The sequence below is a fragment of the Macaca nemestrina genome, chromosome 4 (genome assembly GCF_043159975.1).
Source record: "Macaca nemestrina isolate mMacNem1 chromosome 4, mMacNem.hap1, whole genome shotgun sequence".
Taxonomy (NCBI): Eukaryota; Metazoa; Chordata; class Mammalia; order Primates; family Cercopithecidae; genus Macaca; species Macaca nemestrina.
In genome coordinates this window covers 19,415,302-19,438,785 of record NC_092128.1, presented here as the reverse complement: position 1 = coordinate 19,438,785, position 23,484 = coordinate 19,415,302, and the positions used below count along the sequence as shown (strand labels likewise).

General features: G+C 49.6%; 1 protein-coding gene across 10 annotated transcripts in view; it reads right to left on the bottom strand.

The window, feature by feature from the left end:
- Nucleotides 1-958: 958 nt before the first annotated feature.
- The window catches only part of LOC105471291 (homeodomain interacting protein kinase 2), a 220,021-nt gene continuing 197,495 nt past the window's right edge, over nucleotides 959-23,484 (bottom strand). For 8 of the 10 annotated variants that reach the window (XM_071094373.1, XM_071094379.1, XM_071094375.1 and 5 more), the window contains 4 exons: nucleotides 23,132-23,379; nucleotides 14,467-14,627; nucleotides 12,272-12,718; nucleotides 959-7,012 (listed from right to left, as the gene is read on the bottom strand). In XM_071094373.1, the coding sequence (XP_070950474.1) occupies nucleotides 6,944-7,012; nucleotides 12,272-12,718; nucleotides 14,467-14,627; nucleotides 23,132-23,379 (925 nt within the window). In that variant the 3' untranslated portion in view covers nucleotides 959-6,943. Of the gene's footprint in view, nucleotides 12,719-14,466; nucleotides 14,628-23,131; nucleotides 23,380-23,484 lie in introns of all 10 variants that reach the window. The other 2 variants (XM_011723683.3, XM_071094380.1) reach the window with 1 other exon arrangement.

Genomic DNA, 23,484 nt, shown 5'->3' with positions numbered 1-23,484 from the left:
TCTGGAAATAGTGGTGACGGCTATATAATAATGTGAATGTATTTAAGGTTGCTAGCAGTCCACTTAAAAATGTTAAAATGGTAATTTTATATTATGTATATTTTACCATAATTTAAGACAAAAAGAGTGTCAGAAGGCTGGGAAACCCCAGTCCCAGCAGGATGTGGAGTTTCTTAGGCTTGCTGAGGTGGAGCTGCTGCAGGCACAGAGCCTGGATGGGGCTGTGGAGCACAGGTGCAGAGTGACAAGAGCCCTGGTGATGGGTTAGCAAGCCACGAGGCTGCGGGTGCTGATGGTGTCTGGTGAGACGGCAGGGCCTGGGTGCGGAGGATCCGGGATGCATGTTGGAAAGCTTCCAGGACAGCAGGTGACAGCCACACCTTAGGTGTCAGGGACAGAGATTGGGAGCAGATGGGGCTGAAATGGCTTGGAAGAGGCAGTAGGAAGCTGGGAGACTCTTAGCCCCACTCAGCTGCATGGGAATTGGTACTAACATGAGTTCAAGGCCCTCCCTCTCTCTGCAAATTTTCAATGCAGTGGTGGCTTCTACACATTTCCAGAGCCATTAAATAATCTCGGCTGGGCACAGTGGCTCACGCCTGTAATCCCAGCACTTTGGGAGGCCGAGGTAGGTGGATCACCTGAGGTTGGGAGTTCAAGACCAGCTTGACCAAAAATGGAGAAACCCCGTCTTTACTAAAAATACAAAATTAGCCAGGCATGGTAACGCATGCCTGTAAATCCAGCTACTTGGGAGGCTGAGGCAAGAGAATTGCTTGAACCTGGGAGGTGGAGGTTGCAGTGAGCCGGGATCGTGCCATTGCACTCCAGCCTGGGCAACAAGAGCAAAATTCCGTCTCAATAAACAAACCAACCCAAAATACATTACTTGTAACAATAAACTCTTCACTCTTATGACAGGTCTGGTTCCAGGATAAATAAGCATGCCAGGCAGGTGTACAGTGATTTCAAACAGTTTAATGTAATTCCAAGACAAAGTGTGATTACATTTCTACACATATACAATATGCATATGTGAGTTTACAAATTTTAATTAATAAGTCGTTTCACCTCGGAGACCGAAAAAATGATCAAAAAGAAACTGTGAGTAACAAGCTATAACATAGTTCACCACAATGGGACCCCCCTTTTTCTCACCCTACAGTTAGTAATATTACAATTAAAATAACTATATTCTTCTATATTTTTTCTGTTAAAATCATCTCATAGATTTACAATGCTATTATTAGTTTCCAAGACTAATATAAATTCACTCCATTTTTCTACAACGAAAATGATTAATTTAGAAGCACACGACGTCATGATGAAAAACACAAGCATTTTAGTAGCAAGGACTTGATCAGTTAAGAATTAGTTTTCTTGTAAAACATTCTAAAGCCAGGTAAAATATCCATTCTTATAACATACCTATAATATGAGACTAAGGAATAGGTTACATATAGGTCTACAACACATTGGTTTGTCTTTAAAAAAACAAAAGTAGACATTTATAAATAAAAAAGAGGGACAATTCACATAGGAAAAAGAGGTACACGAGAAAATACTGTTGCACGCAATAATTTTCACACAGATTAACATGGATTAACACTTTTTATTACAGAAACCGTACGGTGAAGGAACACAACAGACCAGGGCTTTCATAGGGTTATTGAGATTGAGCTGAGATGACCTGGGAGAGAAAGATCTAGGTGAGATGACCCTGGGGAGGGAGCCATGTTCCTTGGACCTGGTGACTTAGTGTCACCAGGTCTCCTCTTCCCTGTTCTCATTTTGGGGAGTGAGTCTTTCTATCCAGTGTCCTGAATTCATGGGCAGTTGAAAGGTAAACATTTCTACAGATCCGTTCTCTTTCTATCCTAATGGATACCATTTTTGGAAATGTGATAGAATATCAGAGGCTGCAGCTCAATACATGTGGTCAAAGCAAAACGGGATGGAAAATTCCAGTCACTCTGATTTGTTGCCCCCGTCACCCACCGATGCGCTTGAAGCTGGGACCCAGTGAGAGCAGGGGCACCCTACAGGGCCCGCTGGCTCTGCCATGGTGAGGTGGATGACAAGGGCCTGGTGCCACGCCTCAGCCCCATGTGTGCGGAGTGGCCTGGGACAAGGCCCATGCACGTCCAAGACACCAGTGCTAACTCCGACCTCTAAAGAGCTCTTCCTCCTCCTCATCCGTAAAGCTATACTTCTCCTATCAAATTTGGTTTGATATATATACACAAACATATATATCAATATCTATCTCTATACAGTGATTCTACTAAACTAGAAATTCTGCTGCCCCAAAGCATGACTTTCTGGTCTATTTCATTTGGTTAAAAAAATGCACACAAAGAGGATGAAGAGATGATTTGGGGGCCAGAGATGACTGTGCCCTGGAAAGTCCATGGAAGAAGCTTGAAGTGAGCAGGAACACAAAAGGGAGGAGAGCCAAAACGGGGGACCGACTGACTCACGGCAGTGCAGACGGGAACATCTGCCCGGGTACCGGGTGGGGCAGGACAGGGCGGGGTGGGGGTGCGCTCTCTGTTCATTAGTTACAGGAAGCTACCAGGGATGTGCATGGTCAAGTCACTTTCTACTTCCCAAGTTCCTCCTTATAACCTGAGCCAAACAATTTCAACAATGACAATCTGTTGCCCCTTCAGCCCAGCAGGCGACTCTTGACAGGGAGTTCTGACCACCAGTCTCAAGGCTGACTGGGGCCTTCTTGCTGGCTCTCGCGCTTTCTGGGAGTCCTGGGTGCCTTGGCCCGGGGCAGTGGTGACAGCAGGGTGGAGGCAGAGGTGGCCCTGGGGACAGTGACCCTATATAAGGAAGGGGGCAGTGCCAGGAGAGATTCATTGGAGATTGGTTACAAGGAAGCTAGGGAGAGCAGAGGCAGAGCCCTTTTTCAGATACAACATACTTACTTTTCAAATGAACAAAAAGGCAATTTCTATGTTTTAAAAATATAAGCCCTAAAAACAATGACACAAAATTCATTTGGTTAATTCATGTAAAGGAAAAAACACCACCACCACCACACAAACAGGAAAGTGGGAGTATGATTAGGAGGGGTGAGATGAAAACTATTTTACGGTAACATTTCTATCAAAAGACTGTCGTAAGAACACACTGTCAATGCAGTTCACAGGGAAAAAGCAAAAGTGGTATATTTTTTGTATTTTTTAAAAGCTCCCTGGTCCCAGGTGTTTTGCAGTTTTCAAGGTCTTATCTGCTAAAGGAATGCCCTTTTGGTCACAGCAGGTCCTCTGCAGTTTGGTGGTGGCACAAGAGAAAGCAAAAGAAACCAAGACTCAGGGAAACTGCCATGCCCCCAGTCTGTTTCTGCGTGACAGTGGGGCCCATTCCCATCTCAAAGCATCTCTCTCGTTCCAAACACGATGTCTGTTTAGAGTAGGTCTCAAAGGACCAGGCTGAGCTGCCCCTCTGTCTCCGCCTTCTTCTCCTGCTCAGCCCTGACCATCTCTGAGAGGATGCTAAGGTCCCCCTCCCACCGAACTAGGCTTTGAGTCTAAGCTGGACAATAAGTAAAACGTAAACATAGCCTTTTACACTGATTTTGCTTTCAAGGGGAAAACGAATAAATGACAGCAGATATATGGAAAACCCAGCCAGCGACCATGGGAATAGGGGTAAATGGTCCTCCCCTACAAAGCGCTGATCAAAATATCACCCCGGGCCCAGAAGTAGCAGCTGCGCCTTCATGGTCACCTGAATCCCAGTCTCTTCTACTGCCTGGTGCCTGGAAATCAGTGGATCTATTAATAAGTTAAATATTCAAATCAAGACAAAAATCAATGAACCAGGTTAACTGTTCTCAATGACTTTTCCAAGATGTCAGAGAGAAGGCCTTGAACTCAAGTGTTTAGATGACATGCATGAGACCTTCGCATCTGGCCCGGGCTGCGGACTCACACCTTCTCCCTCCATCTGGATTGCCTTTCATGTTCTCTCGAGTTCACATGGAAACTAATAATCCGGAGGGCAGTGCACATGCTGGACTACAGAAGAGTCTGGGACAACACACCTGCCTTGGGGGAGACGCAGCCTGCAACTAAGAGGCATTCGCTGGGGTTTGCAGATGTCAGTTATAAACAGAACTTTTCTTTAAAAAGTACCAGTCTAAATGTAAACTATAAAACACTTTAACTATAAAACGTAGCCAGAAATATGCTTAAGTATCCACAGTCAATAGTTTAGTTTACTCATTTAAAATGTGACTCTCTTGATAGCTTAGAAGGCTAACAGCATTTTACAGTAGCTAAAAACATATATACTTAACAGGTGCATTTGAACATCACATTTGAGTACAACACACAAAGAATAATCTCTTCCTTGGTTTCATTTTTGTTGTAAAGATGAGCTATTTTCAGAATTCACTTAAGCAACGATGACCGGGGTATGAAGTAATCATTATTTTCAGCCCACAGAGAATTCATAGTCTTTAAATTCCAAGATCAAGCTGGCTACATGATTTCAAAAAAGGCTAAAACCAGGATGAATGCCCACATTTGAGGTAATTATTGCCATTAGGTCACAGTTTGTGTAAGATAATGTATCTAAAACCTTCTAAAAAAAATCTTTAGGTGTTCTGCCAGAATTCCAGAATACCTATTGAAACCAACCAGGATTTCAAACTCCGATTAGTTGGGTTTGCTTCCAATGGAGTTAAAGTTCTAAAAGATTCTAGAACTTGTGTAAACTACCTAAGAATTTAGGCAAACAAGCCTGGAGCCAGTCAACAAAGAAGGTTTTAAACAAAAAAAGGAACAAGAAACCCACTGAAAACAACTGAAAAATATTTCATAATAAATGATAATAGTTCTTTTAAAAAATTAAAAATCTAGTCCTAAGCATTTCTAAATTATCACCATCTTTCAACCAAAACAAAAATGCATCTGTATTTCTGTTAATCTCATACCAGGGCAAGAGACACTCCTTCCTTTTATCATGAAAGCTGGCTGGTTTTCCTGTTTATACAATTGTTGCTATTTCTTTGAGAAGAGTATCTATCTCAACAGAAAACGTTCTTTTGTTCCTCTAAGTCTTGTCTTTCTTCCACCTCTACTTCTTTTTTTTTTTCTTTTTCTTTTTTTTTTCTTTTTTAACAGAAAGAAAAAAGTTCCTGGACACCAGACCCACATATGGTATTTACAAATTTGGTGTGAACCCTGCCTCTGGTTCTGCCCAGAGCTGAAGAGTGAATCTATCACAGAGATCAGAGCTGTCAGGATAATTATCAAGTGCAGTAAAAAATAGCATTTTGAAAAAAATATATACCTTTAGTATTGCCTTTCTAGAATTAACTATAAGCAAGAAAAAATTATTTTTTAAAGAAGAAAAGAATACTTCTTTTTCACTCTTACTTATAAGAGCTGGTTGTAGCAGCACTACTAAAGCTAGTTGGTATGCTGGAAAGAAATCTAAAAGGAATTCTACTATGAATCAAAAGAAACTCTCCAGAGATTTGCTCTCAAAATCAAACTAATTCTGCCCCTTTTGCCTAAATCCAACTCAGGAGCCCCCTCTTTGCACAGTCCTTCAGCTGAGTCCCACAGTGCACGGGATGGCACAGGGTGATGCTGTGTAAAGGCCTTTCTTTGCTCAGACATGCAGGAGACAGCTGCAGCCAATGGCTGCAAGCTCAGTTCTGGAGCTGGGCAGACTCAGGTTCAAGCCCTCCTTGCCCCTCATGAGCTGTGTGGCTCTGGCCAGTTTCCTCGGCTGCAGGGGGACTAATATTGCCGATCTCACAGGGCTGCTGAAAAGATGAAACAGGACGACCCATGAGCAATTCCCGACACAGTGTGTGGCATGCAGGAAGCGGGAGTATCACTAAATGGTTCATAGAAATATGAGGCCACGCATTGCTATTAATTTAAAAAGTTAAAAGATTAAAAATCACATCTCAGGAAGGGCACCTTGGGAATTCTGGCCCATCACTGCTTTATCCTTCCTTCAACACCTGCCACTTCTCGGAGCATCTGGTCAGCTCCCTTATCTATAAATGGGGGCTGTTATCCGCCTCCCTGTGGGGTGGCTGTGGGGGCCCCTTGAGACAGTGCTCATAAAGGCCTTGGCCCGGGAGTCGTGAAAGTATTCAACAAATGCTGGCTATTATTTACTTGAGAGATACTGCAAATTTTAACAAATAAGGGACAGTCGGTGCCATGTTCAGCACAGGGATCTGAGATGAGGGGCTCCCAGGCTTGGGCAAGTCCAGCAGGGGACATCAGGAAGACCCCCTCTGGTGCTGGTGTTCTGGGACAGGAGACCTGCAGGGGGCACTTCTCCACAAACTCTCACTGGGTCTGAGCAAAGAACGGCCTGGAGTTCTTTTTTGAACTTTTCGGAAGCTGCAACAAAGACACGAGAAACCTCTACTATGCTGGGTCCCTCTAGTGAGCCATGGTGCCAAAAGCCTCCAATACGTTTCTTTTGCATTTAAATCCTGTTTCACCGCCTTCCATTCTCTAGTGGCCTGAGATTTTACTGAGTCTGGTCTGTGGAGATGAGAAGTAAGAGTTCTAAGGCATCAAAGTGGAAAAGTACTGCTATTCCGAGCCCAGCCCCCACATGCTCTACGTCCCTGATGCAGCTGAACTCCTGGCAGCTCTGCTTTGCTCGCTCCCATGGTGGCCCGGGATTAGTCAGGCCCACCTATTGGTACAGCTCCTTGTCTCCCAGTAGCAGCAGCATCCAAGGGGTCTCCTCCACTCTTAAAAGAATAGCACAGTTTTGAAACAAATACAATTTTTTTTTTTTTAAGAAAAAGGAGAGGAAAGAGAAAGACAAACAGAATTGCATCACTAATGATGTCATTATTGCCTGGAAAGAAAGGAGGGGAAGGCCATTTTGTCCATCTCTGGAGGCATCTTTGAGAAGGGTTCTTTGGCTAAAGAAAGGAACAGCTTCACCTTCCTTTCCAATTTGGTAAGGACATCTCTGGCCTGCTCAAGTTTGAAGCTTCCCCGTCAGAAATCTGTAAAACACATCAGAAGGAAAAGACACAGACAGGGAATGAAGCCTGCAAAGTCCCTTGGGCTGGAATGTCTCGTGGCAAAGTCACTCCTGCTGGCGCTGTGGAGTCCCAGGCTGCCTGCGGAAGGAACCCTCACCTCTCTTGAATTCTCTCTGCTAGTTGAGAGCACTGAGTCATTTCCTTCTTTCCATTTTCTGTCCTAGTGGCTACCTGACAGGCCAGCAAGAGTGGTGGTCCCACACCCCACCCTGCCCTCAGCATCAGACAGAAAACCTGGGATGAAAGCTGGGGCGAGCTGGGGCCCCATGTCGCTCTCTCAACCATAAGCCATCAGTAATACTTCCCGAAGCCTCCTCATCTCCTCCCTCCAGTTTCCAAGAAAGTTTGTTCCACTCACTCACACACGCTCACACGGCCTAAATCTTCCACCCCAAGCTTGTTCCAATATGAGTGTTTGCCATTCCCAAGGTCCAACCAAGGGAAATCGTTCTGTCGGCAGTTGGGCTAATCTCCCCTTCCCTTCCTGACGTCCATTCGTCTCACACGTTGTGTCGGGCAGGCTGAGTCTTCCAGGTTGAAGAGGACAAAGGTCAGCTGGCTTCCCCAGCCTGCAAACACCTCAGCCACCAGGAAGACTAGAAAGGCTAACAGTCCAGGAGATGAATGCCGCTTTGCTCCAACCCTTCTTTTTCCTCTGAATTCCACTGACCGCACGCTCCACTTCACAGTATTAATTGGCATCAAGCCTTGACTCTCCCACCCCCTTGATCTGCTCACCCACTTCCCTTGGAAACATCCAAAACATCATGAAGAGGCCCTAAGCACAGAGACATGGGGGCCCACGTCCAGACGGGCCCGTCAGAACCCAGTGAGCAGAAGCAAATCGCCCTGCGGTTCACCAGGCTCCAATTAAACACTCCTCCATGACCTGATATTTCAAATCTTCCCCTCTTCCTCTGAACAATGTTTCTTCAAAAGGGAAGGAGGAAGCCCATGAAAGACTAGAGGATGCGCTAGATGATTTGTGGGCTAAGTAAGGACTAGATTGGCATCCCTCTGCTTGAGAGCTTGGTCCTAGTGACAGCAGCCTATTTGCCAAGGTGACCACATGGCAGATTTGGCCAGGTATGCAACTGGGCTTTCAGGGAGCTGGCCTCTCCAGCACGGAGCTTCTCCTGGGGCTTCTGATGTGGCAGCTCCATGCATGGGGTAGAGGAGGCCATCGGGTGAGGACTAGGAGGATGTGCACTAATGTTTGCTGAGCATCTGTGGGGCTGGCATCGCCCAATACTTCCCTTCCCTTCCCTTTGGTGAAGCTGGCTATTTCACCCCTTTCTTCATCTGGGGCCTAGCACTTTGTGGGTCTGCGGACAGCATGTGAGCACCCAGCACACACAGCACAGTGCACTGAGGATGTGGCCGGAGCCCACTTTCAGAGGGGGCATAACTTGTGATGCCTGAGCAGCCACCCAGCTTTGTTCAGGGTTTCTCTGGCTTCTTGCCATCCTTCCACCCACTTCCAGCTGGCCAGAATTGGGTGCTGGGAGCATGCATCACAGGGGGAGGGGGCAGGCTGAGGAACTGGGTGGTGTGGTGAAATTTCCTGGGGGAGGTACCACCTGCCAGTCACTCTTACACCACCTCACTGTGCCCAGCAGCTTCTGGGAGGGGGCAAATGTTTCTGCAGTGAAGAATCTAAGCCACGCCCCAGGTGCGCAGATGGGAAAAGGGTGGATGTGTGGGGAAGCGGCTGGGGTCACCTCTGGGAGGGAATTTTCTTGCTTAAATATCAGAGGCAAGCCAAAGATTTAGTTAACAGATTTCAGAAGCACAGGAGAACTCTGAGGATGTGGGAGAGAAGCCAGCTAAGGGCTGGATAGTCAGTGACTCAGCATTCCCCGAGCCCACGAGATGCCACCTGACATCGCATCCCAGCTCGCTAGGATCTAGAAAATGACAACCTGGATGGTGACCATGTTGTCAGAAGCCCAATCAAGGCTTTGATTCTTCTTTAAACTTTTGTTCTGCGGTGGATCTTTCTTGACGGCTCTTGGTGGGATAGAGATGACAGAAACTATTTTCCTACTTCTTAAGTCTTTCCTTTTTTTTTCGCCTGACAAAACTGGACATCTGGATGTCCCTCCAGTCTACTCATATACTCACAGAGAGAAGAAGTTTAAATATTAAAGAGAAAACACAAAGATACTTGGAATAAACGTGCATGTAAAACCCTGACTAAAATATCAACATAATGATCATAATTACAATGGTAATAAAAATAATTAGTACAATATTATCTTTATGAGCAGCATGGAAATTTCATTCCTGATCTGGAAGAATAAAAGGAAAGAAAACGTCAGGTGAAAGTAGCCTCCAACTTAAGCAGACAGAAGAATTTTCTTTAAAACAAAAAGAACATTTTAAGCTGTCTTTCCCCCTAAAAGATCAGATCTAGAAAGGGCTGGAAGTGAACTGTGCCCTGGAGTCTGGGGGTGCTCTCCAATAAGGCGAACTGAGGCTCATTTGCAGCCACGACTTGGAACTCGGGATGAGACCTAATGGGCTACTGCTGCCATCTGGCTGCCAAAAAGTCCCTAACAGACGGATTTTCCAGGCTGACCCAGCTGTGGAGCAGGGGGTCCTCTGGCTTCTGTGTCCTCTAAACCTTTGCTGCCCTCACCCTCTCTGAACTGACCATTGTCCTGCTGTCTCAGAGGGTTGCACTTCCCCACCTCCAGATAAAGATGGTATTGACAATGGCCTGAGGGGAGGGCATCTCCTTGCTGTAGGCCTCTTGCCTGCTCAGCCTCCAGCGGCACTTGGCAAGACGGCCCAGCTGTGCCCAGCATCGAGCAGTCATGGTGCCCTTCCTTCTCGCTGGACTAAGCTGTTTCCAGTTTGGGGACCTATTTCTTTGTAAGTAAGAATTTATGGTTGGGGTGGGGAAGTTTCCAGAGTTATTTCACAGCTAAGAGCTAAGTAACGGCTTCGTTACTGAGTTAGTTGGATATCACTACAAACACACCTTTCACAGTAGATCCTTGAGGGAGACTGCAGAGTGAGGAAGTAAAGGGCGGGAGGATAAGGATGGGGCCGCTGACTCGGGAAAGATCTCTTTGCACCTTGGAAACCTGCCTGTGGGGTCAGCTAAGGACTCAACATCAGAAGCAAACAATTAGAACCACCTTTTCGGCCCCATCCTTGGCCAGATTCTCCTGCCAATCACATTCACATATTTCAGAGTTATTTACTATGAAGACAGAGAACTCCCCACCTCTCCACACCTCCATCCCCAGCAGTGTCCAAAGCCTGAGAAAACTTCCAGAATGTGTCAAAGGTGCAAAGAGGGCAAAGGGCAGATTTCTTTGGAAATTTAACTGTGTGAATTTTTCCAAAGTGCAGCGTCAGACCCCCGGTCACCCTCATAAGTGTCCCTCCAACCTTCTGCCCACTAGAACCCTTGGAAACCAAAACCAAAATCATGTCTTGAGCAGACCTGGGTAATGTGAGGAGAGAATTCAACAGCAAACAGAGGTTGGTGGTTGTCTACAGAGGGAGGGATCTGGCAAGATCGTTAGAGCAAAACAGCCCAGGGAGTCGTAGGAGAGAGTGGAGTCCCATGCAAGGCTGAGAGCTCCAGGCTCTCACCGTGGGAGGGACTAGGGGGTGCTGCCTGGGGCGGGAGACAGCTGCCTGGCAAGGCCAACAGTCCCGAAACCTCTGGCCTCACAAATGGCAGAGCTGGGGACAGAGTGGGGCAGGGGTGAAGGGTGGGGAGTCTCTCTGGGCCTCCGCCCACAAAGTACAACTCAACTACTACCACAACTCAACTCCCGCTGTCCCCATCTCCAGACGCACCTGCCAGGCATCTGTCTCCCATATTTCTTTCAAGATCCACGGACTCTCTCCTAGCTCCTGCCAGCTTCCCTGGCATCCTTCCGCTAGCAAACAGCCCAGGAAAGACAATGGGCATTAACATTTTAAAAAGAAAAAAAAAAAAAAAGGCCAGAGTAAACTGTTACAACAGCACAACAGAAGAGCTGAGATTGTGTCTGACTAGCCTCAGTTTCTTGGAGTACCAGTGGAAGTAAACCCTCACGCCGCGTCTGTCGCTCGGTAAGGCACTAGGAGGGAAGGATGCAGTGTCAAGACTGCGCCAGCTAGGGTGGCGGCGCCGAGGGCCACCCGGGGAGGGCGGTGCGTGCACACTCACACGCGCTCGCTCACCCGCACACCTGCACCGCCACATTGGTTACATGCCTATGTTATATCGCTTTTTTTTTGTGCAATTACATTGAGGAATATTCTATTGGTATCATTGGAGTTGAACACAAGGTAGGAGACAAGGGTGCTGAGTGCTACATTCTACTAGGGTGTCCGTGACGACCGCTAGCCCTACGCTATGCGACTAGGGGTGGACTCAAAGAGAAAATACATTTTCAGAAAAGAAAAAAAAAATCTAAAGTTTGCAACACACATTATTAATGACATTTGAGGAACAACATTGCTTAGGGATTTATCCAGAGTGCTCAGAAAAAGAAAACCCGCCCCGCGCCCCCGGGGGCCTTCCAGCAGCCTGGCGTTCCCCGTCTTTCCTGACTAGGGAGCCTGGACTCAGCCTCGCCAACCCCACACCAGCTCCAAACATCAGCCTCCTCAGGCTGCAGCCTGACGTTCTGGAGAGCTGTTGACCCTTTCGAGTTCTGGAAAAATCCCTAAATCTTATGTTCAATTAATTAAAAATCTATTTGATTTCCATATCAGGTGTCCCTGACAGCAAAGTCTTCCGTATCACTTGCTGCCATATGAAAATAATCTTTGAAAAGTTCATAAAGTTCTTCAAAAACTGGGGCCCCCCGCTTCTGGAATCTTCCTGTTGCTCTCTTCTCCTTTCCAGTTTGGCGTAGAATGGGTTCTTGAGCTGTGTTTTTTGTTATTGACTTTTTTTTTTCCTTTTTCTTTTTTAAAATAAAAACCATAGATTTCCCACCCTCTATAATCCCTTCCTCTTAAAAATGTTCTCTTCTCTGCTCTACGTCCTCCCACTTCCCGGTTCAAGTTTCACTGGTGTCCCGTCCCGTCCCCCTGCCCCCCGCCCCTACCCCTTTTGCATTGTTTGTGTGCGGCATCTTCAGTATAAAAGGCCAGCGCCCACGGTCCCAGGAGCGCCTCCCTCCTTCTCTCCCTCCTCCCTCGGGCCATTCTCTCCCTCCCTCCCTCCCTCCCCTCCAGTGTTTATATGTAAGGGTACTGGTTGACCTTGGCGGGGCTCAGTGGGTATCCAGTGTAGACGGTGGAGGCTGGCGAGGCGCTGATGTAGGTCTGGTGGGCAAACTGGGCTGGATACTGACTCGGGTGGATGGTGGGTGAGGGCAGGACCCGGGGGCCCATGCTCACGGGGACCTGGTGGACGATGCTGGCTGGGTAGGCAGTGTGCTGAACGGTGTGGCGCGCCGAGCCTTGCGAGGCCACCAGGTGGGCCACGGTGCCGGTGGAGCCCAGGGCCGCAGGCGCGGTGTAGGTGTAGAGGTGAGGCTGGGTGGGGAGGTGGGCGGCGGCGGCGGCTGCAGCCAGGTGGGGGTGGACAGTGCCGTGGCTGGGGCTGTTGTGCGGGAAGGAGTAGGGAGCCTGGGCCATGGTGGGAGTGATATAGGCCTGCTGCCGTCGGTGGCTCCCAGTGCGGTCCGCGGTGATGTGCTGCTGAGCCTGGGGAGGAGAGGCACCAAGAGAGACGTCAGGGGCTGACACATGGGGAGGAAGGAATGGGAGGAGGGGCAGGAGGGCAGGAAGGAGGAAGAGAAGGGAAAGACGCCAGAAGTGACAGAAAGGGCTTCCCTCTGTGTGTTGAGAAAGTAAAAATTTACTTGGGACCCGGCGTGGTGGCTCATGCCTGTAATCCCAGCACTTTGGGATGCAGAGGTGGGCGGATCACCTGAGGTCAGGAGTTCGAGACTAGCCTGGCCAATATGGCGAAACCCCGTCTCTATTAAAATACAAAAAAATTAGCCGGGCATGGTGGCATGAGCCTTGCCTGTAGTCCCAGCTACTCGGTGGGCTGAGGCACGAGAATCACTTGAACCTCGGAGGTAGACGTTGCAGTGAGCTGAGATCACACAAGTGCACTCCAGCCTGGGTGACAGAGTGAGACTCTGTCTCAAAAAAAAAAAAAAAAAAAAAAATCACTTGGACTGAGAAAGTCCCGACTTGGCCTGCCACTCACCAGGCTGGGGTGATACACGATAAAGCCAGCTGCAAAGTTACAGGAGAAAATATTTCTCCCAAGGACACATAGAAGCTGTGGCATTATCAGGATGCCCCAGGTTGGAGTGCAGTGGCATGAACCTAGCTCACTGCAGCCTTGAACTCCTGGCCTAGAATGATCCCCCCCACCTTGGGCTGCCGAGAAGCTGGGACTACAGGAGTGAGCCACCGCACCCGGCCAGGACACACTCTTTGAGCAGCAATTGCTTTCTCACTCACTGTAAAATCTTGTTCTCAAAATTGTTGGCTCTCACAGCATCTCTACAAAAAATTTTGAAAATTAGCTAGGTGTGGTGGCTCATGCCTGTAGTCTCAGCTACTCGGGAGGCTAAGGTGGGAGGATTACTTGAGGCAGGAGGCAGAGGCTGCAGTGAGAGCCATGACTGTGCTACTGCACTTGAGCCTGGGTGACAGAAAAAGACCCTGTCTTTAAAAAAAAAAAAAAAAAAAAAAAAGGGTTGGCTCTCAGAGGCATCGCTGTCCAAGGTTCTGTCAGTCCAAATAAAATAGCCCTGTCCTACCTGGAGAACCTAAGTCACGTGACAGAGACACAGGCTCCACTGATGACCTGGGCAGCACTTCAGCTGAGAAGCTCTGAACACAAACACCCCATTTATCTCATCTTGTTTCTAGAGAAACAGGGGCCCTGAGTCCACCGTGTGAGTCAGGCCTGATGAAGAGCCCTTGACACAGCCCTGTGCCTGCAGAAACTCAGGTCACTCCCATTTCACCTCAACCCACCCCCCTTCCTCCAGGTCCTGGGACAACTCTTCCTTTCACTTGGGGGCTGTGGTGTGTGGGCCCTCCCTGCAATGAGTCGGATGCAGGTCTGTCCCTGGAGTCCCAGGCCGACAGGGCCGGGACACGGTGCTCTACCCTTTGCTGGGCTGAAACAGCAATATGTGGGCCATCCTATTTTTAAGCTCTAGCATCATGTCACTAAGGGCTTTGTAACATTAGACAAGTTGCTTTGCTTTGGGCCAGCTCTCTGTACACCGGTGATATCAACTTCCCCCAGGGTGACCTGTGGTGGAAGAAGCCACCAGAGGTCACCAAGGGCATGTGCTGCCACCCGTGGCCAGGACTGCAGCCCTGTGAGGTGGGTGAGGGGCCGCCACAGTGATCCTCTCTGAAGCGGAAGGATGAGGGGATGGGGGCTCTGCCTGGCCTGGGGCGCCAGCCGTGGGGCTTACCTGACTGAGATTGAGCGGCTGCTGCTGCTGGAAGTGGGGGCCTGGCCGCTGCTGCCGGTAGGTGATGGCTCCAGATGAGCTCCCTGAAGAGTGACCGCTGGTGGAGGTCACGTTGCTGGAGGACTTGGACTTGTAGGAGGACGAGTGGTGACTGGTGTTGACTGTGGCAGGAGGAGAAAGAGGTCAGATGGGTGGCAGGGTCCCAGCTGCCCAGAAGATGCTACCCCACCAGAGAAAAGTGGTATTCCAGGAAGAAACATGTGCCTGAAGCCGGGCAGTCACAAATCAGCCTCATCTCCTCTGGACCCACTAGGACTTTGCCTTGACTCTGGATGCAGTGGGGCTCTGGCTCACTCGCTTGGCTGGGAGGGTGGATGGGGCTGCATGAGGGGACGAAGAAGGGAAAGCGGAAAAGAATCAGGAGAGGCAAGGTGGGCCGGCAGCCTAAGGCCAGGCCCAGTGCTGCTCCTCTGGGAGGTGTGACTTCCAGCATCTGGAAAATGGGTGGGAGAGATCTGCTATAATTTGAATGTGTTCCCTGAAGTTCTTGTGTTAGAAACTTAGTCCCCAGTGCAAGTGTTTAGGGTGGGGCCAGTAAGGGATGTTAGCTTCTGAGGGCAGAGCCCTCACGAGTGTATGACTTATCAGCGCATTAATGTTGTTATCTCGGGAGTGGGTTAGCTATTGAGAGATTGGCTTTTTTGATGAAAACAAGTCTGGGCCCCTCACCCTCATGCTCTCTTGTCCTTCTGCCTCCTGTGCTGGGAAGACGCAGCACAAAGGTCCTCGCCAGATGCTGGCACCCTGTTCTTGGACTTCCAGCCTTCAGAACCGTGAGCCAAATAAACTTCTATTGATTATAAATTACTCAGTCTCAGGTACTCTGTTACAGCAATACAAAATAGACTAAGACAGGATCCCTGCTTGGTCCCCACCGTGGGTGACTATGAGTATCAGAGGAGACAGTGTCTGTAGTGGGACATAATGAACTACTAGAAGCTAAAATAACCCTCAGAGTCACCTGGTCTAGTTACCTGCCTCTAGGCAGGATGAGACTAAGTCATCCAGGAGTGGCCCTGTGAGCCAAACACAGCCAAGCACAAAATGGCTTCCATGTTATTGCCAAGGGGGCTGAAGAGTGGAAGAAACACTGCGACCCACCAGAGGTGACCTCATGGTCAGCAGGTGGCTCGATCAACACTTCCCAAATGTAATTCCTGCATCTTGTTCAGTGCAGACTCTGGCCAGCAGCTCTGGGAGGCCTGAGCATCTGCATTTCTGACAAGCTCCCAGGGAGTGCCAGTGCTGCTGGGCAGTGGACCATGCTCTGAGTAGTCAGGGGCTCTGAGAGAGGCAGGTTGAACCCTGAGCTGGATGTCTTCCATGTTACCCAGCCAGAGAGCCACAGGAGCCTCTTCAGAGCCCAGTGGTTTTAACACATCCAAGTATTTTCTGAGCTCCTGCTGTGTGCTAAGGACAGTGACTGTGTACCACCAGGGACAGGGGTGGCAGGGAGAATGCTGAAAGCGTGAATAAGGAGGAGGCATCACAGATTCCACAGATGAGGTGGCGAGGCCAGAGGATAAACCAGGTGAAGATGCTGACAGGCAGGGACAGCCCAAGTCCAGGGAGGCCACCAGAACAGGACAGGGCAGGACAGGGCATGAGTGTCCAGCCCAGCAGGGGCAAGAGCCCCAGAGAGCGGGAGTTCTGCTGCTGTGTGGGGGTCATCTCCCCACCTCAGGTGGTGGAGCTCTGCAGGCAGGACCATCGCCCCTTGATAAAAGCAGAAGAGATGCTTTACCTCAGCTCTCCTCCAGAAGGGGGCCGCCTAACACACAATGCAGTATTAATACAGACCGAAGTGAAATTTCAAATCAAATGCACCCAGATGCACCGGCCATAGCCCTTCCTTAAATGCAAGCACTTTTGTAATGGCAAAAGCAACAAACAGACCCAGACTGGTGAGAAGATACTGGGCTTTTTTTTTTTTTTTTTGAGATGGAGTTTTAGTCTTGTTACCTAGGCTGGAGTGCAATGGTGCGATCTCAGCTCACTGCAACCTCTGCCTCCCAGGTTCTAGCAATTATCCTGCCTCAGCCTCCCAAGTAGCTGGGATTACAGGTGCCTGGCACCACGCCTGGCTAATTTTTTGTATTTTTATTAGAGACAGGGTTTCACCACATTGGCCAGGCTAGTCTCAAACTCCTGACCTCAGGTGATCCACCTGCCTTTGGCCTCCCAAAGTGCTGGGATTACAGGCATGAGCCACTGCGCCTGGCCGACATTGGGCTTCTTTAGGAGCAAACCTGCATAATAGCCTACAAAAGTGTGGGAGGGAGAAAATTCCAGACACCTTTCTCTAACTTCAATGCCGATGGGAGCAGAAAAAGAGGGGTTTAGGAAGTGAAGGCTACGACAAAGCAGCCTGAAGACTGTGTGGTTTGTTTTGTATAGTTAGAAACCATAGTTACAACAAGCATTGCTTCTGTTCCTTAAAAGCTAAAGAACAGTAGAGTTAATGGAGAAGAAAACATCTTCCAGGTGGAAAGACAGGCAGATGGTCCCCCACCAAGAAGGGGAGGGCAGACCAGGGAACGAACAAGAGCCTGGTGCTGGGGCTGGGGGCTGTCCCGCCTCCTTGGGCAACCAGTCCTGCTGAGGTGAGACGTGCACAGAGACAACACTGATTCTTTTTTTGAGATGGAGTCTTGCTCTGTCTCCCAGGCTGGAGTACAGTGGTGTGATCCTGGCTCACTGCAACCTCTGCCTCCCAGGTTTAAGTGATTCTCGTGCCTCAACCTCCCAAGTAGCTGGGATTACAGGCATGCACCACCATGCCCAGCTAATTTTTTTTTTTTTTTTTTTGAGACAGTCGCGCTCTGTTGCCCAGGCTGGAGTACAGTGGCATGATCTCAGCTCACTGCAGCCTCTGCCTCCCGGGTTCAAGCGATTCTCCTGCCTCAGCCTCCCAAGTAGCTGGGACTACAGGCGCCCACTGCCACGCCCAGCTAATTTTTCTATTTTTAGTAGAGACGGGGTTTTACCATATTGGCCAGGCTGGTCTCGAACTCCTGACCTTGTGATCCGCCTGCCTCGGCCTCCCAAACTGCTGGGATTATAGGCAGGAGCCACTGCGCCCAGCTGCTAATTTTTGCATTTTTAGTAGAGACAGAGTTTGACCATGTTAGCCAGGCTGGTTGTGAACTCCTGACCTCAAGTGATTTGCCTGCCTCGGTCTCCCAAAGTGTTGGGATTACGGGCATGAGCCACCGTGCCCAGCCATGGTACTGATTTTTAGTTTAAGAACCAGACTGAGGAAGGCTTTCCCCAGGAAAAAGCGAGCACATTTTAAGACAGAAAGGTAATGAGTGACCTCCTTGCCACTGTCCTTTGTTGATCTGAGCACTTTCTGTGTTGTATCTTATACTCAGTTATTTTTCTTCATTAAGTTTCTGGAATGTGCTTGAAATATTTTTATTACCTTGACTTTCCATGGAGGACAGCTAAATTCCTTTTTTTAATTTGAGATGGAGTCTCGCTCTGTTGCTCAGGTTGGAGTGCAATGGCGCAATCTCGGCTCATTGCAACCTCCACCTCTTGGGTTCAAGCGATCCTCCAGCCTCAGCCTTCCAAGTAGCTGGGATTACAGGTGCGTGCCACCAAACCTGGCTAATTTTTGTATTTTTTAGTAGAGATGGGGTTTTGCCATGTTGGCCAGGCTGGTCTCGAACTCCTGACCTCAGGTGATCTGCCCACCTTGGCCTCCCAAAGTGCTGGGATTACAGGTGTGAGCCACCATGCTGAGCTGAGGACAGCTATATTTCTGTGATTTATATTTTCTGGAAACCTTGCTGTACTTTAGGATTACTGCCTGGTGACACTGAAAAGTGTAAGGAAGCCCTAGGAGAGGAAAGATGAAATAACTGAGTATGGGAAAGAGCTTTGGCCAGGGAATCCGGTCATCCGCCAAACTGTGGCACTGTCGTTCCACAGAGCCCCAACTCTAAAGCTGTTCATATTTGAGGAAGTTGCCCAAAGTAGGGGTATTCAAAGGATGAATCAGGTAGAATGTTTCATATTAAGGGAGAGGCAGCAAGAACATATTGCAAGATGTCCAAAGACAGGTCTACACCCCATGTTCAGACGCAAGAATTCGGAGCATTCATTTTGGGGCCTGAGCATCTTAGGTGAACCGGAAGGCTCATATCATCTCAGTGAAGTATCCTGTGGGTGGTTAGTGGAAAAGGAGAGAATTTGGTCATTCTTGGGGCAGAGGGTGCTAAATATTAATGAGCCATGCATGGAAACGACCAGGCCCTTGATTGAATTCGGTTGGATCAATTCTATTACAAATCCCAGGGTGATGAAATCAAAGTCAAAGAGGAGATGCTTGAGGCTGAAGCCCAGCAAGAGAGAATGCTGATTAATTGTTGATTAAGAGAGAAATGTGCCTCTAGAGGTCTCAGCCTCTCAAGAAGGTCAAAGGAAAACCGGAAACCTGGGGACAGGGGATTCTGGTGCACACTGCAGGTGGAAGGGGGCCTTCCTGACCCCAAAACCCACAGAGCCCCCTGCTCTGAGTGAAGGGTGAGCTGCCTCAGTGGGGATAGGGGCAGTGGGTGCAACTCAGAGGCCGCAAATCCAACCGTGTATTAGCGCCTGGGGCCCCTCCCACCCCATCTACTGAATCAGAATTCCTTGGGTAGGTGCGGGAAATCCGGAATTGGTATTCTTAGCAAGCCTTCCAGGACTCCAGAGCCGCCTGGCCCTGGCTGAACAGACCTGCATTTGGGAATCAGGGCCTTGCGACCCAACACTGTGCCCAGGCCAAACCCGGTAGACTCAAAGGTCCCCCAAAACCTGGCGGATGGAGGGATTTTTGTGGACTCAATGTAGAAAAAAAAAAATAGAAAGCTGCAAACACTGGCTCTGCAGAGCCTGCTTCTCACCTTCCGCAGCCACACTGCTACTTTGTTGGGGGAAGCCCCATTCCTGTTCTGCAGTGGGTAGCTGGGCCCTGCTGTGCATGTCACCTACTTCTTCTATTCCAACTTCCTGGGCATTTTGTGGTAATGATATTTGAGGGAGAAACACTGAGCTCGAGGGATCAGCGAAGGGGTCAGGGAATGTTAGATGAAATGGGCGTGATGCAACCCTGATGCTACCGTCAGCATGGGGACAGGAGATGGGGGTTGGCTCAGAGCTTGCCAAGCTCTCAGAGGACGAGAGCCCCGAGTAAGGGAGGACGTCCTGAAGGGGACCAAGAGATTAAAGTATAATAGTAACTCCTCCTGTGGCAATGGACAAAGCGACAATGGGCTAATGCTGAAGGTCAACCTCCTAATGTGCACTTTGGAACAGTGAGGAAACATTCTATAGAGTTTTCCAGTCATGCCTTGTCCACTACTCTCCGTGATCCCCTGTCCTGAGAACAGCTACAGCGGCCTTGTCTGCACTAGGTGAGTTGGGGGGCGGGTTGCTTACAGCACAGATAAGCTCCAGGGCCAGACCTCCGGGATGCCCAGCCACACGGCTCTGGGAAGGCTGTTCAACCCCTCTGTGCCTCCATTTTTAACCTGGGAAACTGGGAAAATCATGGCAGCTCCAGGTAGGGCAGTGATGAGGATTAAATGAGTTAACAGGTATAGAATGCTTAGTATCTGGCATCTAAGGGCTTAAGTATTGAGTATCTGGCATTTAAGTTTTTAGCTACTGTTGGTGTCATTATTGAACTGTGTCTCCTGGTTAAAGCTGAGGCTCAAAAAATAGGTGTCTTGGCCTGGCGTGGTGGCTCACGCCTGTAATTCCAGCACTTTGGGAGGCCAAGGCGGGTGGATTGCCTGAGCTCAGGAGTTTGAGACCAGCCTGGCTAACACGGTGAAACCCCATCTCTACTAAAATATAAAAAGTTAGCCAGGCGTGGTGGTGCATGCCTGTAATCCCAGCTATTCGGGAGGCTGAGACAGCAGAATTGCTTGAACGCGGGAGGCGGAGGTTGCAGTGAGCTGAGATCGTGCCATTGCACTCCAGCCTGGGTGACAGAGCGAGACTCCTCTCCGAAAAACAGAAAACAAAAGTCTCTCCAAGCTGGGACAATCAATTCTGGTCTCCTGGAAATGGGACACTGGGAGCCTGGGAGTTGCTGGCTGTGAGTCGGGTGAAGGCAGCTTCAGAGAGCAGGCATCTGGCCCCCAGGGCTCAGGTCCCAGGGATTCTGGCTCCTGCCCTGCCTGGGACTTAGTTGTTGAACTTCCCCTTAGCCCTGCATCCTTCCAGTAAGTTGTTTGTCTTAAGCCAGTGTAGAGTTCATTCTGTTGCTTCCAAAAGAAACTTCACTAGCCCCAACCTGAGAAGGACTGAAAGGCTGAGAGCCACAGGAGGGGCTGAGTATGGCGGAGAAACAGCAGCGCATATGCTGGCCTAAGAGGGCTGAGGGAGCCCTGAACTCTCCCATGCTCTGGGCGCTGCAGCTGGGGTAGCTGCTACTGGCTCTACCTTGGCCTGTGTGCATCACCGCACCCCAGGGAGCTGAGGAAGGCTGCTTTCCTGACTTTTCCAAGCCTAGGATGGTTCTGCAGCTAAAGGTGTGTATGAGTATTGAACGCCACTGGCTGGGGAAGGGCAGGCACCAGACGAGGAATGCCCCTGCTCGCGAGGGCACAGGCAGCACTCCTGCATATGGAATGAGTTCAGTCTGCAGCTTCGAGGTTTGCACAAACATATATTTAAGGAACTTAAATGATACAAGACAAATGCTATCCTTTGCAAATCTTTAAACTTAAAAATGTGTGCTGCATATAGCTTTAAACAATATTTAAAGGATAGCTGAGCTGAAAAGTGTGCAGCTCTCTCTAAGGAATCCTGGCTCCTGGTGCGAATGACTTCGGGTGCCTCCCAGGGCCCTTTGGTTACTGCTAGAGAATGTTGCTCCCTGGCAGGGTTTCCACCAAAATATTTCCCTGGGGGGAAAAAGATGGTTTTTGGAGAGAGATGTCCTTGTAGCCTTGTGGAAGGGACAGCTTCATTTTCTTTTCCTCACAGAGTGCCTAATTTTGGGAGGGCTCCAGCCTGTTCTCTGTCCCCAGGTCACCAGACCCTAGCAGTAAGTACGGTCTGGCCCCTGTCAACCAGAATGCTCGCCCTGTCATGTGGCTGCTGTGGCTCCATTTTTCCCACAGGTAAGGTCTCCTCCTTCCGAGAGAGCGCAGTGTGAGCTGTGTGCTGCTTGTGTCTTTCTTGTGGAGCAGCCAGGACACCGTGAGCACCACGACCCCCTGCCCCCAGGCCCACAGGAACGCTGGCTCTGACGTCAAAGCTGCTTGGAGGCTGCATCGTCACGATGGTACTGTTGGGGACAGACCAGGACTTGAAAACGGAGATGTTTTAGCAGGGTGCTGAGAAGCCGTGTTTCACAAGCATTTCTTCAGAGGAAAGGTAGCTGGGGTAACTCCAAAGTCAGGGAAAAAGAACTTCCGATACAAATGTCGGAAAGGGTGATGCTGCCTTGGGTTGGGAAGTGAACGGCAGGGAGCATGAGCCTGCAGCTGTCACCATCTCCCCTTCAGGCAGAGCCTCTCAGCAAAAGGGGCCCCATCCCAGGCAATGCCACGAGCTCTTGGGAGAGCGTCCCAGGGCGCTGACCCTCACCGTGCAGGCTGGCCTGAGGCACTGGGCTGGAAAAGTCCTAATGACCCCATCCTGCCTCCACTCTTCACCCGCAGTGGCAGCTCCTGAATGGGGCCTGTGCCCACTGGGCCTTACATGTGGTCACCACCCAGGAAGAGTCCCCAGTTCCTGTAGCGACCTCAGGTGTCAGACGTGAGACCCTCCTGAGAAGTAACAGCTGCTCATATCTAGACAAAAGCTTCTTGGCGTTTCCTTTCCTTCCCTTTTCCGTTGCGCCATCATGCAGGTGCAGGCTGGCTTGGGTGTGGTTCGTGGCGGAATTAGCGGGATGTGCAGATTTCTTCTGGTTTAGTCTCCACATTATTCCACTGTGAGCATGAGCAAGGGAAATGCTAAATAGATGCTACAAAATCTACGGTGAGCCGCTGAGTTTATTCAGGTTATGTTCTCAGCCTTTATTCCAGGGCCCAGTTTTCAGGACAAGCCTTCGCGGGACAGGAGGAGTCCTCTGAAGAGGGCAGCGCGTGAGCAGAGAAACACGCACGGCTTGGTCTCGCTGCCCGGCAGCTGATTCCAAGGAGGGGCTGGGAGGGGCTGATTTCACCCTTCCCTAGCAAGACTCGGAGGAGGTTCTTCCTACACAAGAAGCCCACCTGACCACCAGGGCTTCCTGGAAGGGAGTGGTGCTAGATGTCAGCCAGAAACTCCCCAGACCAGGTATTCTTCCAGGCTCGGGCATAAAGAACCAGGAGGCTTTTATTTTCTATTAATCAACCTAGTTGGAAGCAGAGCCATTGTAAAGGCAGAGAGGTATTGATTACAGAATTAAAGAAGGAAAACGCTGCTTATACAACGTGCTGTTAAGCAGAAGCCTCCCCTGGCTACTTCAGTAACATCCTCGGTGAGGATCGCCTGCAGTCACTGGCTGGACACTTTCTATTGTACTAGCTCCCATACAGCAACATTTCTAGCAGCAGAAAAACAGGAAAACCGCTCTCCAGGGAGATGTTCCTGTCCTGTCTTGGCCCCAAATTACCTGGCACCAGGCTATCACACTCCACCAATACTTCGCTGGCCTGGGTTTTCAGGGGTGGCACGATGATGGTTCGGGGGTTCCCCGTGCAGTGATTCTCCAGGCTCCCCTTGCTGTCAAAGGCGTTGGCGTTGTTGTGCCCGGTGCGCTGCTGCACGGAGTAGGGGCTGGTGTTGCTGGAGGAGTCCGAGTAGGGGGAGTCGTGGACCGTGACACAGCTGATGACGTTTTTTCTTTGCTTGGAGACAGTGCTGAAAATGCAAAGGGAGAAGTCAGAGGTGGGAGGCGGCCATGAGGTGAGACACCCAACTAGCATTTCATGCCCTGGGGCAGGGGAGGGAGGCAGAGGGGAGAGG